General features: G+C 52.1%; 1 protein-coding gene across 3 annotated transcripts in view; it reads right to left on the reverse strand.

Annotated features, from left to right (window-relative positions):
- Positions 1–18,633, reverse strand: part of RFFL (ring finger and FYVE like domain containing E3 ubiquitin protein ligase) — an 86,905-nt gene that overhangs the window by 3,641 nt on the left and 64,631 nt on the right. For all 3 annotated transcript variants that reach the window (XM_075561398.1, XM_075561399.1, XM_075561400.1), the window contains 5 exons: positions 12,751–12,938; positions 4,647–5,033; positions 1,916–1,999; positions 991–1,201; positions 224–247 (listed from right to left, as the gene is read on the reverse strand). In XM_075561398.1, the coding sequence (XP_075417513.1) occupies positions 224–247; positions 991–1,201; positions 1,916–1,999; positions 4,647–5,033; positions 12,751–12,930 (886 nt within the window). In that variant the 5' untranslated portion in view covers positions 12,931–12,938. The remainder of the gene's footprint in view (positions 1–223; positions 248–990; positions 1,202–1,915; positions 2,000–4,646; positions 5,034–12,750; positions 12,939–18,633) is intronic.

Consider the following 18,633-nt stretch of genomic DNA (forward strand, 5'->3'; position numbering starts at 1 on the left):
TCACTCCTGAGTGGGCAGCAGCCTCACCCCCAGGCCTCCCCTAGGCCCTGCTGCTCTTCCTCAAGAGGAAGGGAACAGAGATTTTCCAAAGGCCCTGGTTCTAGCCCACCCCCTACACCACATGACAGACACTCTCCGCCGTGATTCCCACACACTCAAGATTCGTAGCCATGGAAAGAGCAGCTCAGAAAGCCCAGGCCCATTCTCAAGCCCAGCTACATACCGTTTTGGTCTTCAGCACCGCCCACTGTAAAGGAAAGAACAGGAAAAGATGCCGCTCACTGAAAGCGCCGTGCCAAGGCGGCATGACCCCACCAGCCCAGTGCCTGGCTGACTCCTCCCTGCTGGGCGCCAGGTCCACCCAGAGCCCAGACAGGTGCTGGTCCTCCCCACTCGCCCTTCACAGCTCCTGCTGCTGCCTCTGCTCCTCCACTGGTTCGCAGAGCTGGCAACCAAGAAGGCTGCTGCATGCACACACCACCCGCCCTCCTGTACTCTTCAAGTCCGCATGAAAGACAGAGGCGCCGCGCCGGGCTCTTTCCGTTAGCCAGTGCACACAGGGGGAGCCAGCTCTTTAACTCGCTGCTCCTTGCAACCCCGCGACTCCTGGGACAATCTCAAAGGGCTGCCAGTGTCTCCGGCTCAGTGGGTCTCTGCCTGATTGGGAGGGGAGCCAGACTTCCCGAGTACTGATGAGCTGAGCCTCCCAGGGAAGCCGGACAGCTGATCCAGGGCTGTACCAGCTGGGAGGAGAGGGTTCTGTGAGGAAATGATTCAGGGAACCGCCGAGCTCAAAGCCTCTCTCCTGCTGTCTCGGCCAGGTAGTAAGAAGGGAGAGACAGCACATGCGTTTCCCCCCAAGATCCCTTGATCACAGAGCCAGGCATCAGGTGTCAGGTGACCGACTCCCTCCTCGGCCACGAGTGTGGGAAGTGAGCCAGTTCAGTGGCGTCATGCTCAGAGTGGCAACAAGCCCCTGCCCGTTCTTACCCAGGTGCTGCAGCCCTCTCTGATCCTTGTACAGCCAAGTCACCCTCTCCATCAGCTCCCACTTCTCACAGCAGCCCTTGTAGTTGACAAAGTTGCGAGCCAGGATCTCTTTCAGCTGCCGCACGGTCAGTGCCTCAATGTCCTCCAGGGTGGTCAGGTCAGACAGAGAGGCCCTGCGGCCAGGGACGAAGCTGTCCTCGGAGTCGATGGACTGCCACGGTAAGGAGGAGAGCAGTGGGCTCAGGGAACCCTTCCCAAGCTCCCCTAGGGGGGGGGCCTGAGCCCTGCCACAGTGCCCCCAGAAGGGCAGTGAGGGCAGACGTGCATGCCCAGCAAATAAAGCAATCTTTCTGGCCCTACAGTGCTGGGCCACATGCCAACCACCCCACAGTGCTGAAGCGGCACTGGTTAGAGTGGGCAGTGGTGGGGCCTGCTGGGGAAGCCAGAGTCCCCCACTAATGAGGCTAACTCGTGGCAAGGGGCTGACCTCTGTGAAGAAAGAAGCGGGTTCCACCCTCTGTAAGGGAGGTCCTGGGACAGCCACACCCTTCCCCCCCTCTCTCCTGGAAAGTCCTGCTCTCCCAGGCTAGCACCTCTCCACACCCAACCTGGCTGTGACCTGAGCATCCTCTCACCTTTCCTCCGGGGTCCCCTGGCCTGAGGCTGGCTCTGGGTGCTAGAACAGGAGGAGTGTGCACAGCACCAGTGCCTACCCTCTGGCAGCTCTCAGGAGCACAGAGGCCCATGGGCCTCCACGAGCCCATTAACACACTCACAGCCCAGCCGTCTGACACTGACACTAAGGGCCACCCTGAGGAGGGATCACAGAGGAGCTGCCGCCACTCTTCCTCTCAGCCAGCCAGCAGCCTCCTTCCCACACACCAAGAACCGGGAAGCAGCGCGCTGCGCCTCGCCAAGGTCCCACCTGGGTCTCCTCCTCGGCCGATGCTTGGGCCCTGTTCTCTCGGCACACGGGATCCTCTGGGTCCTGAGGCACTTGGCCATTGGCCTGTGGGGAGAGAAAGGTGCCGTCAGGTGCAGAGACGAGGGAGTCTTCAGGGCCTGGGTGGACCTAGCTCACTGGCAGCCCAGCTGTAGGCCCAGCGCCTCCAAGAGAGCACCACAGAAGCATGCTCTGCAGAACCGGCTCTGGGAGGCAGGGAACAGCAAGAAGGAGCCAAGCAGAGTGGACACAGGCTGCCCTCTAGAACAAAAGTGACCACCGACAATGTGGCACCAGCTGCTACCCTGTCGATATAGTCTCAGCTTGAGGGCCCCGATGAAACAAGCTCCAGCCCATGTAGGACCACTCACTCACAGCCACTGCTTTTCTGGTTGACTCTGGCCCCAAACTGTCCTCCCTCTCACTTCCACCACCCGCCCTGGATGCCCCTCCAAGCAATGGCTACAGTGTTGTTCCACACTACCTCCCTGCACTCCCCAAACCATACTCAGTCTCCCAGCTGCCTCCACTGCATCTCCTGGGCAGAGCTTCCAGACCCTGGCCTGTCTCTGCTCTCTGCCAGCAGGTAGGCGGTGCGTACCAAGGGCTGTCTGGCCACCAAGTGATTTGAGTACAGCCAAGAGTCGACTTGCCTGACTTGGTGCGACAATACCAACTCTGCATAGAATTCTAACTTCTCCAAAAGGTCTTCCTGGGGGTTCTTTTAGGACAGCGGTTCTCAACCTGTAGGCCGTGACCCCTTTCACAGGCGTCGCCCGATTCACAACAGTAGCAAAATTACAGCGATGAAGTAGCAACAAAAAGAATTTAAGGTTGGGGGTCACCACACCAGGAGGAACTATATTAAAGGGTCGCAGCATGAAGAAGGCGGAGAACCACTGTTTTAGGAGGACTGACAAAGAGAAATCAGAAGTGTGAGCACCCCCAACCCCATCACATTTGAGCCACAAACTCCTTGCCCTTTTCGGCCATTGCTACCTTCTCCCGGCAAAAGGACAAGGAGGTGTATGCGATAGGGGCCCTTTTCTACCAGACCGTAGTGCATACCGAGCAAGGGATGGCCAAGGCCACCCACTGGCCCTACCCCCACCCTCTGGAACCCGTGACCAGAGTGGGTAAGAGGAGGCCAAGAGCTACAGTGGGAGTCAAATCTAAAAATTGACATGTTCAGAAAGCATACGTGTGGGGCGCTGTATCTCACTGCACTTGGATGTGGCACCCACTGGGCCTTCTGAGTGATGTCGCCTTGGAGTTCTGAAAGGCCTAACCTGCTCCTAACAGCTGTGCATGTCCTTTCTGCCCCTAGAAAAAGACACTGGTCCCTGCTGGCAAAGCATGTGCTTATCTTTCCACTTTGCCCACTGGCTGGATCTGGCCCCAGTATTGCTCACTGACACTTTCTCCCAACAAACTCTCTTGGGCAGTAAAGAACAGAAGAGAGCAGGGCCAGGAGATCTCCATTCTCGTGCAGCTTGCTGTGGACTTGTGAGGTGGCCTCACCTGAGTCACTTAGCTTCCTCATGCCTGTTTTACCTCCTTGAAAAATGCAGATGTCACCAGAGCAAAGCGTGTGAGCTGGACTCTCAAAGGGCCTCAGTGAACCTCCAGGGGAGAGCCCTCGCTAAGATCTGCTCTCTGGCATGACCTGTGTGTGTGCTCTGGAGCTTTCTGGGATAATGGCCTCCACTGAAAACCCCACTGGATGCTTTGTTAGGGGAAACAACAAAAACATTTCCTCCGTACGTTCCTCTCCCGGCTCCGAGGAACCACGGCAAGGAAGGCAGTCTTGGGGAGAGAAAGCCTATGAAACTCCCAGCGATGGCGGAAGCTCCAGCCAACACAGGGGTGAAGTAAGGGCACCCCAGCACCTACATCATGCCACCCCTTCATGGGAGAGCTACAGCAGGCCCCGTCCATCCAGGCAGACGGACGAGGCAGATCCTGAGCAAGAGGCAGCAGCCACTCAGGTCGCGTGTGGGAACAGTCCCACCTCGGAGAGCTGGCCCTCGGGGGTGGACCTCGGCATTCCCGGTCTCTCGAGCTTTCCCCCTGGGACAAAGCACACAGTCTGACCACACCACGGTGCAGCTTATGGGAAATATGTGCATTTTCCGGTTTGGGCAGGCCTCCAACTCCCCTGGGTTTTATGGTACATGCCTTTGCACCCTGCAGTCTTGCCAACACCCACGCAAGTTCAAAGCAGACTACCATCAGTAGCCCCGCTTTGTTGTTGGGGCTCAACACTTCTTCGAGATGACTCAGGGGTCTGAGGCAAAACTGGAAGTGGAAACCAGTTCTAGATCCTGCATGCCTCACTGCTACCCAAGGCACGCACATGAGAGCCAGCTGTAAGGGACCGGCACACGACCTCTACTCCTTCCAAAGCCACTGAACAGCTGGTTTGTGCCATCGCCCTCTCAGTAGGGGTTTTTTTCAGGGCACTGACCTGTTGCAGGGCCCTGTAGTTGCCACACCTGCTTCAAAATGCAGTTAATACAATCGCAGCCTACCATGCACCTCACCTCTGCAGAACACCCAGATATGACCGTACTGTCCATAAGATACCACTTCTTGCATCGGCAAGCAGCAAGGCTCAGAGACCCTTCAGCTCATGCCCACACCCAGGGTACAGGCGGGAGAGGGGCAGGAGCCCTTGAGGGACACAGACTAGCTGGCTGTACACGGGCCCTACCTGCTGGCTTTCCTGAGCCGGGGCTGCGGGAGCAGAGGGGGCGGGTGAGGTAGGAGGCGCTGTGCTGGTGTGAGGCTGCGTCAGGAAGGCCTGCTGCTCTGGGAGGTCCGGCAACAAGGTGGGGGCCCGAGTCCTGCCCTCCTGGGAGATGACTGGCTGCTGGCCAAGCACCAAGAACACCAGCTCCTCCTTCTCCCGGCACGTCTCGGTGGAGATGTCATGGAGGCTGAGGTAGTCCCGCAGGTCCTTCACCTTCATCTTCATGAGCTCTTCCCGCTGAAAGGCCGTGGCTCGGAACCGCTGGCAGAGAAGGCACAGGCGGGGCCCGGTCCCCTCTTGGCTCGAACAGCTTGTACAGAAATGCTTCTTACAGTCCAGGCAGGTCTGCTGCTTAGAGCAAGAGGGAGGGGCACGTCAGGGGGAGGGGAGGAGACGCGCTGGGGCCGCCTCTCCTAGAACAGCCCCTTCCACCACCAAGGCTACAAGCAACCTGTACACATACATCTGTGTATCCACACACACTTAGGAGTGCAGGTGAGTCTTCCTGCCTGATGAAGAAGCATGCGATGACTTAAATCTACTAGGTTTAGAATGAAAGTCGCCCCTCCTTTCAGAATCACCTCAGGCATGTAACTTAGCCTCTCTGGCCCCCCTCAGTTTCCTCATCGGTTAATGGACACAGCACGCCCATCTCCTAAGGAATCTGACATCTGACTGTGTCTGTAACTAAATGCAACTGCTTTCAGATCCCAAACTGTAATTCTTTCTGTTTGGTGGTAGTTGTTGTTACTACCACCACCACCACACCACAACAACAACACCTCCACCACAACCACCACCACCACTACCACCACCAGTTAAATGTGACTCAGAGAAAAGCCGGTGGTCTGCCGGTCCATGTCTGAAATAATCAGCCGCTGGAAAATGCCTGGAACACAGCATAGTTGAATGAGCACGCCTAGCACTGCCCGTGCACAAGAGCTACATCAGGGCGGCGCCTGGGGCCAACAGTTAAGCAAAAAGCTGGACGTTCAAATCCACCCAGAGAGTCCTCGAAAGATAGGCCTGGTGATCCTATAGCAAAGGGGGAGGGAGGGCACAGCCACCAAAACCCCAGCCCTAGGAAGCACATGAGGCCACTTTGAACCAGATGGGGACACCACGCATGGGACGGGAACTGACTCTGTAAAGGTACACCTGGCTTGTCCCCGGATTCTCCCAGCAAGCCCACAGGAGGTTCTGCAGTGCCTGTTTCACAAAGCCACCGAGTCTCACAGAGACTTGAGTATTACTTTCAGGGTCAGGCTGTAAGAGTGGAGGCTGGGACCCAACTGAAGGCTGAGGCTGATGCCTACAATCAGACTCCGCCCACCAGCTGCACCACCACCCAGTCTCTTCAGCCTCCAGCAGGGCTGAGTCACAGGCTGGCTTTCCATCTCCAAAGGCCCCATCCAGAGCCGCAGCAGCTGAGACTGGTGCCCAGGCTGCCCCACCACGGGAGCCCCCTTAGAGCGCGGAGAATTCAGGGGTGCGTAAGACCATAACCAAGACAAATATTTACACAGCCAGTGAGGGCCCTCTGGACATCAGAGTGCTTTCGTTTATGGAAACACAGAGTGTCTGGGGTGGCTGAAAAGCGCATCTGACACGCAAGCTGGCAGCGCCTGGCAGCAGCTAGTCACACCACCACAGGCATTGTGTCTCAAGGCTTGTCCAGCCACAGGAAGCCTGGGGCCACCTGCCTAAGCTCTGTCCCAGTCCAAGTAGACCACACACTCCCGAGAGGAGTCCCTGGGTGCCTGAGATCATCCTGGGGGGCGCAGGAACTAGTCCTCTAAATAAATGTAAAACTTTTCACCTCTGGTGACTGAAGAATTAACCCAATAGGTCTGTTCCCTCTTTCCTAGATCTGGAAAGCCGAAAAACTATTCAGACGACAAAGGACACTCAGGAGAGGCAAGCTCTCACAGTCCAGGTGGGCAGACAGCCTTGAGGGGGGCTGACATGTGCGCTGCGCCCTGAAGAGTTACTGCATGCAGTTCGTGTTCCAGTGTCATTCGTGTCAGTCGCGTGTCACCAAGGGAGGAGCAGAGCTTTTGCCGATTCGGCCGTGGAAGGCCATGTGACGTGCACACACCAAGCCTCCAGAGCTAGAGCCAGGTAACAGAGAAGGGCGTGTGCCAGCACTCCCAGCCTACGGATGGATCCACTCAGGTAGAAAATAAATGTTTGGGGTGCTTCGGTCCTATCAAGGGCTGCTCTGTCCAGAAATGGAGCGCATCCAGCGTGGATGGCAGGGACATGAAGGTGGCAGGGACATGAAGGTGCCTCGGTGCCATAAAGCCTGAAGGATACTCAGATCAGTGCAGTCTGAACAGACCGAGCTAGACGCAGTCATGAAGCCCAGAGAGTGCTCACCAGCCAGGTCCAAATAAACAAATCTCGACTCGGGGTGGGGGTGGGAGTGGGGGTGGTGTGGTGTGTGTGTGTGTGTCTCCCCCTCACTGGATGCAAGCTCAGAAGGCAGGGGCAGCAGCTCACCTCCTCCGCACCAGCAGGGGCTGAGAAGTAAGCTGGCACCTGCAGCAGATCCTACAGGACTGGGATCATGCTAAGAAGCTAGAATTGTAGTTTGCAATTCTAGAACAAAAGGACCAATGTGGGTTGAATGAGCAAAGAAAAATGTATCCATATAAATGTTCACAAGTGGTTCACACCAACCACATAACAAGACAGGCTGAACAATGACTTTGTGGCAGCATGTGCCAGCACAAATGCCAGGAATATGCTCAAGTTGGCAGCTCCAGCAGCTACCAGGGTCCCGCCGCCTGCCCACCAGACATGCAAGAAGCTGCTTTGCTCATCCTGCCTCCTTGCCAGCCTGCCCTTCCCTGATCCACCCAGCCCAGGTCCCCAGGCCCAGCTTCTCACTGGCCAGCCCACAGGGAGGGAGGATTAGAGGCGTGTGCTGGCTGAACACTTTCTAACTAAGGGGACTGGGTCCTCAGACAGGTTAGCCCCCCTCAAAGGACTACTGCAGGTAGTACATGGGACAATATGTTAAGACCTTAGCACAGGTGGGCACTCAAGCAAGTAATACCATCCATCATCTTTACTCCCCGTCCCCCTTCTTGCCAGTACCTAAGGCCCCTTCTGTGCACTCAGATCTCTCCTCTGCTTTTCCAAGCACAAGCTCCTCCTCTCCACGGGGCTGCCAACCCTCCACAAGCACCATGCACACAGAGGGGACACCCTGGGCTCAGGCAAAACCACAGGCTGCTCTCCCCGCGCGAGACTGCGGGCCAGCAGACAGCTCCTATTTCTGTTTCTCTCTCTGTAAAGTCCTCTGTGCTTTGTACCCAACAAATTTGTGCAAAATACTGGCCCCAAAAAGTGTGTGTGTGTGTGTGTGTGTGTGAGAGAGAGAGAGAGAGAGAGAGAGAGAGAGAGAGAGAGAGAGAGAGAGAGAGAGAGAGAGAGAGAGAAGTCAGAGAGAGAGCAGTCAGAGAGAGCAGTCTGCTTCATGTAATCATTTCAATTCAGCCACTTCAAGAAAGAACATTTTAAATGCCTCTGGCTGTTAAATGCCAAACCCTTAAGATAAGAACATTGTTCCACTTAAGCATGAAATTACAAATGAAAAATTTCCACACAGGAGAATACATCCTTAATATTCACAAAACCCATACTTGTGTGGCAAGAAAGCACTGTGCCAGGAAATGTCTTTTAACTGCCCAAACTGTGGTTCTGGGGCTGCTGCTGCTTTCTTAGAGGGTCTCATTGTGGGGCTCTGGATCTGCCCGGCTGCCTGCCTGCCTGCCTGCCTGGGAGCTCCCTGATAGTGGGAGTGGGGTGGCAGGGGGGTTGTCCTCTCTGCTTCCTGGTCCAGACAATGTCTGACACATGCACTCACGCTTGCTCCCCTCTCCATCAGCACCATGCTCCTAGGCACACAGGCCTAGCAGCTTCAACTGGATCTTCTCCTCTGAAACGGAACCCATCTTCCTTTGGGAGGAAATGGGCTATTTTGGAAAAGGTGCATACTACAAACCAAATGGGACAGGTACAAATTCTGCTCTGCTACTTACCAGCTCAGTGGCCACCGGTCTCAGACTTTTCTTCATCTATAAGATGGGGGGCTAGCTACTGTTTCCCATGGCCCCGCACTCAAGACTTGCTCACTAGGTGGGAGCTACATCCATCAGCCCCTTCACCACCAGTGGGGAAAGTCTCTGAGAATTTCTCACCAAGCATGTAAGAGCCTGCTAACTGGTAGCCCACATACTCTATCCAACCACCCTAATGAAGCCTGGTCAGCTACGCAAACAGGAGCACAGGAACGGCCTCTCCTTCCATCTGATGGTTTGCTGGCCCCAGACCACCCATGGCAGCCAAGGCTCTTTGCTACCTGGTCCTACCTTTCCTTCTGGCATAGATTCCCAAGTAGCCTGCACTCTGGCCAACCAGGCCACTGACAGTTCTCAAGTACACTTTACACTTGTCCTAAGCTGGGATCTATAGCCAATGCTTACAAAATCAATGAAGCCATCCTGACCCAGGTAGAATTCTTATCTTATGCCTCGCCCTCAAGTGGACTCTGACTCACGGCAGCCCTACAGGACAGGGGAGAACTGCCCCTGTGGGTTTCTGAGACGGTCACTCGACGGTCTGTGTCTACGCAGCCTCTACAGTCCCATCGATAGAAGTTGCTAGCAGGCAGCTGGTATAGAATTGGTCCCTTGACATTTACATGCAGCACTGGATTGTCAGCCTTGAAGTAATGAAATTAGACTTTGGGGGCCTACTCACTCTTTTCAAAGTGTCCTCAATTGCATGTGTCTAGTCATTCACTTCTTTTGAAGAAATGGATTGCCTACTTACCATGTGTCACGCACTGTTGTAGGCACCGGGGACAAAGCTGTGAATGAAACTGACTTAATCCTTCGTCCCAGGTGCCAACCGGATGGACAAACATCATTGTGTTTACACCAGCTGTGATAGTTGTGTAAAGAAACGCAGAACCCTCCCTGCCCGTGCCCACTTCTCCTTTCTTTGGGGATGACTTCCACATGCGTGCACAATCTCTCTGCTGGCCGAGGGAAGTCGCCAACACGTGCAGCGCCCTCGATTCCCTCACGCTTAGCATGCCGATCCCCAAGCCCAGATCTCCACCACCAGCCGCTCTCTTCCTGCTCACAGAGTATGGGTGACTGATGTGTGACAACCCAGGTTCAAAACAAACTAAGCTGCCTCATTTACACAAGGGCCTTTCCAAGTCTTTCCTTGACAATTACTTTGCCCCTTCCCCCAGCAGTTGTTCCCAGCTGTCCTCACAGTGTAAAATAGTGACAACAGCAGGGTCTTGGGCTGCCCAGCTGACTCTGGGTGCCTATGAGGAGTGCCTGAGCTGACAGGCCCTAGAGGGAGCCAACATCTTCCCCTGTAAAATGGGAGCACGTCTGCTAATTACACTACTTGATGCCAACTTGATAAAAGAAGTTGTGTTAACTTTGATAAAAGGTGGAGTCCACACTGTCAATCAGCTCACAGCCTGATGATGCCTCCTTGTGGGCGTGGCCTTCTCATGAGGATTCTGAAACTTCCTCTTTCTCTCTGGCCGTAGGCCTCTCTTTTTCTCTCTCTCTCTCTCTCTCTGCTACACATTTGGGTTGAAAAGCCACATGATGACAGCCAGAGCGCTGAAGCTGGAAGAGCCATGTGGAGACCCATGCCAGTGCTGAGACCATGCCATCCACCGCCACTGGATCCACATGACTTTCTACCCACTGCCCTGTGATCTTCCTGCATTTGGCATCATTGGACTAGTATCATTATCGGACATATGGGTTAATATGGACTTAATGTGGACTCAGCTGGGATGTTTTCTCTATATACAATTTGCTCTTTGATATAAAGCTCTCTCTTACACTAGTGTTTCTGGATTTGTTTCTCCAGGCAACCCAAACTAACATATTGAAGTAACAGTCCACTCTTCACAGCTTGTTGCAAAGATTCAAGGAGAAGATTCAGCCAAGGGCCAAACACAGTGCCTGCCATGTAAGTGCCTGGTAATCTTACTTCCCTTGCACCTCAGACTCCAGCTCCTCCATCAATGAAGGCCAAGGCCACATGGCACTGAGTTCTTCCCTCCAATTCAGTGTCAATCAACCTTCAGACCGAATGAGGCATTTCCGCCCACCCCCGCTATAGCTTTCCGCTCTCCTGAACAGCACTCTCTTAGGCCGAGTTCTCAAAGTGACTGGGGCAGTCACGCAAATCACACCAAAGCTGGGCTGTCAGCCACCTTCACCACGCCACAGCACCAACAATATACCAATCCCTTTAAAGGGCACGTGTCCAACAACACGTCAAGCTGCAGACTTGAAACCCAGCTCTGCCACTGAATAACTAGATGAGCTTGGCTCCATGGCCTCTGTGGAGCCCGGGTGGCACAGCGGCTATGAACTGGGCTGCTCAGTGCAAGGCCAGCAGAGTTTGAAACCGCCAGTGGCTCTGAGGGAGAAAGACTGGGTGTGCTATTCCTATAAAGAGTTAAGTCTCCGGACCACAGGGAGAGTTCAACTGTGTCCTGTAAGGTCACTCTGAGTCAGAATCAACTCGATGACAGGGAGTCTGAGCCCTGGTGGAGCCTCCGGAATCAGATGAAGTTGTCTGCTCCCGTAACGACTTAGCCTCAGAAACCCGCTACTGGGTGGCTATAACAGGGAATCGGCTCCATGACTGTGAGGGGGGGAATACCATCAGTTGGGAACTCAAAGCGAATGATTTCTTCTCTAATATTAAACTCTCAGCCTTCATTTCGCAAACATAAAATGTGAGTTTGGGGATTCCTAAAGCTACCATGTGGGGTTATGGTGAGGATTGACGGAAACTGAAAGGGAGGAAAAGCTAATTGCCCAGAAGAGGCCCTAGCATGTAGTGGTGGATGCTTAAGAGAGAGGTCCTCTCAGATTTCCCATCCCCACCATGCACTCACCCACTCGGGACTGGAGTGCAGAATGCACTTCCTTATCCAGGGCAGAGCTCACCTCTGCCCATCTCGTGTGACCATGAGCACAAGTTGTCAGGCACTGGTGGGAGTTGGCCCACACCCACACCACATTACTCAGTTGATAATGTTATTTCCTGCTGGCTAATCTGAGAAGCCTGGCTACCCAGCACTTCAATTGAAATCAGCCACAGTTTAAAGTCAATAAACTCTAATCTTTGTCTTGCTACAGTCCCGAGGTTCCTGAGGTGCCCTTCACTTTGCCTTAGAAAAAAAACATGGTAATTTGCTATTAGGTCTTTAATGGTAGCTAATGAAGGGCATTGGCATGGCATGCCCGGCATCATGCTGGACACCCTTCTTCATAGCTTGGCTTCTTTTACTCTCACAGTAGCACTGTGAGGTGGGTACTATTCTGTTTTACAGATAGGGAGACCATCTCAGAGAGCTTACCGTATATACTTGTGTATAAGCTGAGTTTTTCAGTACAAAAAATGTGCTGAAAAACTGGGGTTTGGCTTATACACGGGTCAGTGGTACCCCAGCGCATTGTAACATCTCGCGGGTGATTGCCGTTCCTCCACTGTTCATTCAAAGCCCTGCTGACACTGCAGGGCTTTGAATGTTTGTTTACTCACATCTGACCAATCAGAGCCGTCCTATGACGTGGATGGTTACAATTCGCAGAAGCACGTAGTGATTCACTTATGCTGGCAGCTGAACTGGTAAGGATGTGTGTGTGGCTGCGCTCCGTCTCTCCCCTCTGGTCTCTGTGTTAATTCACATCCTGCATTTCCCACCCTAGGCTTATACTTGAGTCAATCAGTTTTTCTGGTTTCCCAGGTAATAATTAGGTGGGTCCACTTACATTCGAGCATATACGGTAATCGCATGCATAGAGCTGGTATGATAAGTCAGGTCTTTAGGACCCCTAAATGATGCTAAGAGGCTTAGCTTTTGCTAGCTTTCCATTTTCTGTAACAGTTCTGTGGGGTGGTTCAAGTCTGGGTTCCCAGCAGGAGTTCTGGAGAAGTCAGTGGCTGATCTGAGGCCCTGAGGTGGGAGCCGCAGAGCAGGTGGGAATCTAACACTCACCTTCCGGGCTGTGTTGGCAAAGTGGGCCCCACAGCCCCTGCAGCTGGGTTCCGAGCCGGTCGGGGAAGGGAAGGAGCTGTATCCGGGGTTGGAATAGGCCTGCGCCCTGGCTCCCTGCGGTGCCGGCGCCTCTTCAGGCTGTCCATCCAGGCAGAGCCAGTTGCAGCAGGTAGCCCACATTATAAAACCTGGGTCAAGGGAGGAAGGTGGAAAATGTTAGTGCCACGACATACCTCCACTGCTGCTGACGATCCCCAGGGTTCAGGTGGGCAGGGAGACACTGCTCACACCTGGGGCCATAGCTGTGGTGAGGATGTGTTTGTGTGTCAGGGGCCACAGGTGGCCTGCCATCTCTCAGCCCCCAACAGAGCACATAGGCACCTGATCTGCCAGAGCACGATGGGCAGCCAAGTCGGCACAGCACCTTAGGAAGGCTGCGGGTCCCTTGGGAGGGTTCACACTGAGACCTAATTGCAAACAAACATGCCACTTTCACATGCACATACTCACACCAACAGAGGGACCCACACCTGAGTCAATTCGACTCATACAAGAGGTTTTCAAGGAAGGTTGTCTACATATCTTTATGGGAGCAGACAGCCTTGTCATTCTCCTATGGAGCAAGGAGTCTGAACTGCTGACCTTGAAGTCAGCAGGCCGACTGCTTAGCGGCAGTGACACCCAGCACCCTAGGCATGGGGAGGCTATATGATATGTCCTCTGTGTCGAGAGGAAACCGTCTAGCTCAGAGAAGGTCATGTGAAGAGCGGAGATTCTAGAACCCCAGGTCTTCTGACACTCGATCTAATGTTCTCTTCCTGATCCCATGCTACCCCTGACTTTTCCTCCCACCCACCAGGCTAAAGGATTCCTGTACTTGTATCCCAATCTTAGACAAGTGTAAGTCAAAAAGTACTGCTGCCAAAATCATAGAAACAGGGTTTTTTTAAATCATTTTATTAGGGGCTCATACAACTCTTATCACAATCCACACATACATCAATTGTGTAAAGCACATCTGTACATTCATTGCCCTCATCATTCCCAAAACTAGCTTTCTGCTTGGGTTCCTGGAATCAGCTCCTCATTTTCCTTCCTCATCCCTCCATTCTGGGAAATCTGGTACTTCCTCCTTGGAGACGGAAGACAACTCTCTCTCTCTCTCTCTCTCTCTCTCTCTCTGCCACTCCCTGGGAGACACTGCAGAAGACAAGCCACATGGACGCAACCAGACCTCGGAAGCCAGAAGCTGCAGAGAGGCCCCTGCCAGTGCTGAGATGCTTACAACGCCACTGGAACCAAAGACTTTCTACCCACTGGCTTGTGATCACCCTGCATTTGGTCTCACTGCATGTGTTTCATGAGTCTGAAGAGGACTTCATAGATTGATATCAGACATATGGGCTAATATCAGACTTATGGACTTGGGCTGGACTGGGTTGGGATGTTTTCTCAATGTTCAATTCCTCTTGTATATAAAACTCCTTCTTACACACATATGTGTGTCCATGGATTTGTTCCTCTAGTCCACCCAGACTCACACAGTGTCCAAGTGTGACATAGTCGTTCCTCACTGTAGCTTCCACCTCGGCCTATCCACTTCTGGGGGTGGTGTTTCCAGCTCTGACTCGACCCCGAGGCCTTCCGCGCTCTCTGAGCTACACGTCAAAGGGCAGTTAGGGCATCCACAGGGGACTCAAATGTGGCTCTTGAGTTTGGAGAATGAAAAGTCTGGAGGGGCTGGGAAGGTTTCTCAACAAAATTCTTACAGACAGCCCTTGCTACTCTTAAAGAAAGGGCAGGTATGTGGTCATGAAGGAACTTTTTCTCGCCAATTCAGTTTCCTACTTTCTTAAGACATCTTCACAGTAGATCCCTATGATTTCCTGCTGTCCTTCCAATAACATAATCTATCAAGATGACCTATTTGGAATAAAAACCTACCCTGTGACCACACCTTTAAAGCGGACAGACCTTACATTTAACTGGCCTGCGGGTTCCCTCCGAGGACTCTGTTTGGACTGAATGAGTAAGGCGCCCTCATGAGACTAAGAGCTGGCAGGAAGTGCCGCTAGCCACAAGGTCGATGACGCAAACCCACCAGTCACTCTCAGCAAAGAGGTGAGGCTGTCTGCTCCCACAAAGACTTACAGACTTCAGAAACCCTGTGTAGGGTTCGTTATAAGTCCGAATGGACTGCAAGGCAGTGGGTCTGAGGAGGCCAAGCCAAGTCACCACTGAGTCTCTATGCAATGAGCAGAGAGACAAGTCTAATTCATTTTGTTCAGAATACACATTTGGGGCATGAGCTGGAACCCCAGTAGCAATACTTCTTGGTTTACCCTCATATTTCTAGCATAGCACCTATAACAGGCTCTTCCACAGATCTGCTTATCTTTTGTTTTCTACCATAACACCATAGAGTCCTTGATGGCAAGAACTATTTCTTATTCGTGTCAGTGCCTTAGCAATGGCTGGCACATAGCAGACAGATGGGGCAACAAATGCTGCTTCCTTGCTCAATCTATGAGTTTACGAGAAGTTTTAGATTATACTTTCTATTTTACAAATCAACTCTTGTGTGTTAAGGGGTGGGGGCGGGGTAATGATATCAGATCATGAAATGAAGAGGGTCTAATCTATCCAATCTCAGAAAAGCCTAAAGATTACAGAGGGTCCTGAAGATTACCTTGTGCCATGTGTTACTGTGACAAAGGAACTGTGCTTTCTGCTGTGGACCAAGGCAGTCAGTACAGACATTTCGAACCTGAACTCTTTGTTTGCGATCATAAGTGGACCACTTAGCATTAGTACTTGATAAACAGTTCACACGAGAGTCGTACTTTCTGCTCTGTCTCAGGATTCACTGTTCTGACAAAGGCAGTTTTTCTCAGCTCTAAGACAGGAAGGAAGAGGCCCTCTGTGTCTGCAGCAGTGGACATGCTACATACAGAGGGAAAGGAGGGGGCTCATAAGGGAGAAGTAACTTCCCTGGGCCACACACTTACGACTCCTAGCTTCACTGGGGCTGTTTTGAAAGCTTTCCAACATTGAGTCTGACACACTCTCTGTGACAGGATTCACTTCTGAATGAGTCTCTGATTGACACCTGTCTCCCTATGACCCCGTGAGAACAGAGCCTGTGCCGACTCTACAGTGCCCCATAGACAAGTGGCTTAGCACAGGCATAAATCTCAGCTAATACTTAAATTTTAACTAGCTGCATACACATTCCATTTTCTGCACATCCAAAACATTTCTGACTCAATCTAACTTTTCTAGTGACTCTAACTTCCCAGAAGACGAGGATCTGGTCGGTTTTATTTTCAAATAATACATTAGCTAAAGTAATAAAGAAAAATTAAATAAATCAGGTGTTTGGGGGCAAGTGAGTAGAGTCACCAGAGGATTAGTGGCTGGAGGAATTTTCTAATTCTCCAAATCATGTTATGTCTGTTGAAAGAAGTATGAGATGGCGTGAAAGGAAAAAGAACATGGCTCCGGCTCCAGCTCCAAGGCCTGCTCAGCTACAAAGGGCTGCACTGCCTCTGACAAAGCCCCCCTCCGCCCTCTGCACCCATCTCCCACCCGGGCGCTGCGGACTGTATGGCCCGGAATATGCCCGTGTCATTGCTGGCATCATCACAACAAAGCCTGGAGATTCTACCATCATGATTGAACTTTCCGAGTTAGTCTTCCCCTGACTCTGAATGATTCGCTACCCCTGTTAAACCTCTGGTCACTTATGCACGCACTCCATCTTCACATGAGGCAATGGCCACTTTTCCCAGGACGAGATGACTAAAGAGTGCCCACCCACAAGGAGCTCACCGTCTAGTAAGTGGAGAACTAAAATGCAAAATCCACCTGGAAACTCGGGGTGTGCTTTAACGAAGTCTGCACAGTGGGGTGGGGGCACTACGGGGGTGGACGTGTGACAATAAAACACTCGGAAGAGGAGCCACACAGCCTGTCTTCATGTGGGGGGTGAGAGGACATTTACAGAAAATCAAGAGAAGAAATTTTCAAGAGAAATCCAACCATATGTTTATGTACCGGGGCATCAAAGAGCTGACTGGGTCAGGGCTAAGAGTAGGGGTGGGTAAAACCATAGAGGAGAAACCATGAAAGACCTTGTATTACAAGGTAAGTAATGGAGCACAAGGAGGGGGTTCTAGGCCAGCAGGCCTCAGGGTCCCCTGTGAAGGGGCTGTTATGAGTGTGAGTAAGCAGCACCGATAACAGATCAAGCATGGGTGGGTTGGAAATAAGACAGTGCCTTGACAGTATGGACAAGAAAGGCAGGGGCTTAATGAAAGGAACAAACAGATCTCCGACAGAATGAGCAGGATGTGTCAACTGACCAAATGAGGTGGAAGAAGGGTGGGACGAACCCTACACTGAGTCGGCTCACCACCTGGGATAAGGCCCTCAGGAAGAGGTGTGTATCCATGATAAGGCCTCCTGATGGAACCTCACCACAGAGGGATGGGTTGTAGGTAAAGATTTGGAATAAACGACTGAGCCTTGTTTTGAACCAGAGTGGGGCAGGCAGCACATTGATTAGACAGAAAGTCTGGGTCAATAGAGGCCTGGGAACATTCTGGAGAATAAGAATTAAGCACGGGAAAAGCCAGCCAGTTGGGCAGACATGGAGAAAATGCTCAGAGGTGAGACAACAGGAAGAGGATTTTTGAATGAAAGACACAAACAGCCCAGAGAGTTAAATATGATACACATTGTGTTCGTTGGACATGAATTGGAAAGCAAGCAGTCCCCTCTTCCCCAGAGCGGTCTAGGAGGATAAGGCCGCCTGAATAAACACCCTGGCTGAAAAGTGTGAAGAATTTGAAGACTCCACGGGCAAATCATCCTTTTAAAATGTGACTTTGAAGAAGTGAGAAAACGCTAAGGAGAATGCAGGATCTCACTAGAAAGAGAGATTCAGGCACATCCACAGACTGAAGAGGAAACCCCAGAAGGCTGAGATTATAAAGGAAGAGTCGCTGGAAATAAATCTAACGGGAGGAAGGCATGGGATGGAAAGACCTCTGGGCAGGAGAGAGGTCATCTCTTTCATCAGAGTGGAGCTACGGAGAAGGCAGAGAGAGCTAAAGCTAAGGTCTTCTCACTAGCAGGAGACAGGTAAAAGACTGACAGAAAGAGGAATTGAGTTTAAGCACAGGCTGAAAACAAACTTTTCTTTCACCCAAAACTCAAACCAAACCACTGCTGGGCTCATAGCAACCCTTATAGGCCAGAAGCTGTCCCTGTGGGTTTCTGAGACTGTAACTCTTTCCCAGAGCAGAGTCTCTCCCGAGGAGCTGCTGGTGGTTTCGAACTGCTAATCTTGCAGTTAGCAGCCCAACTGGCAACCAGTATGCTACCAAAACAAAACAAAAAACCTCATTTCACTGGAGTCAAAAGACTCCCGTCCAGCTTCCTCGGCACTAGTTTTAGTCTCTCAAGATAGGCTCTACTCTTAACTTGCCACCATTAAACATCTCTCAAAGCAAAGTCTTCGACCCATTTGAGCTTCTGACTGCTGGAAATGGGCTATCTTTATTAGTATCTCTTTTGCGACATAAAAAGAGGAAACAAGCAAGTGAGAGAAGTAGAGATGGAGGAAAAGCAATGCCACACCGCATAAAGACCTCCCAGAACCAAAAGCTCAGAGGAAAGGCTTTCCCCTCGGGAGCAGTGTGTGCATTTGTGTGTGGGGGGGGGGGGAGAGAAAAGGGGTCCTTTACAGCTGATGTCTTGTATTCCTAAACTGTGAAGAAACTGATTTGTCAAAGTTGTCCATTTGTGCTATTTCTAAACTAAGACACCACACAATTGACGTGGCTTTTGCTAGAGAAATATCATCTTATCTCTCATCCC

The sequence above is a fragment of the Tenrec ecaudatus genome, chromosome 10, assembly GCF_050624435.1.
Source record: "Tenrec ecaudatus isolate mTenEca1 chromosome 10, mTenEca1.hap1, whole genome shotgun sequence".
In the NCBI taxonomy this organism is placed as follows: Eukaryota; Metazoa; Chordata; class Mammalia; order Afrosoricida; family Tenrecidae; genus Tenrec; species Tenrec ecaudatus.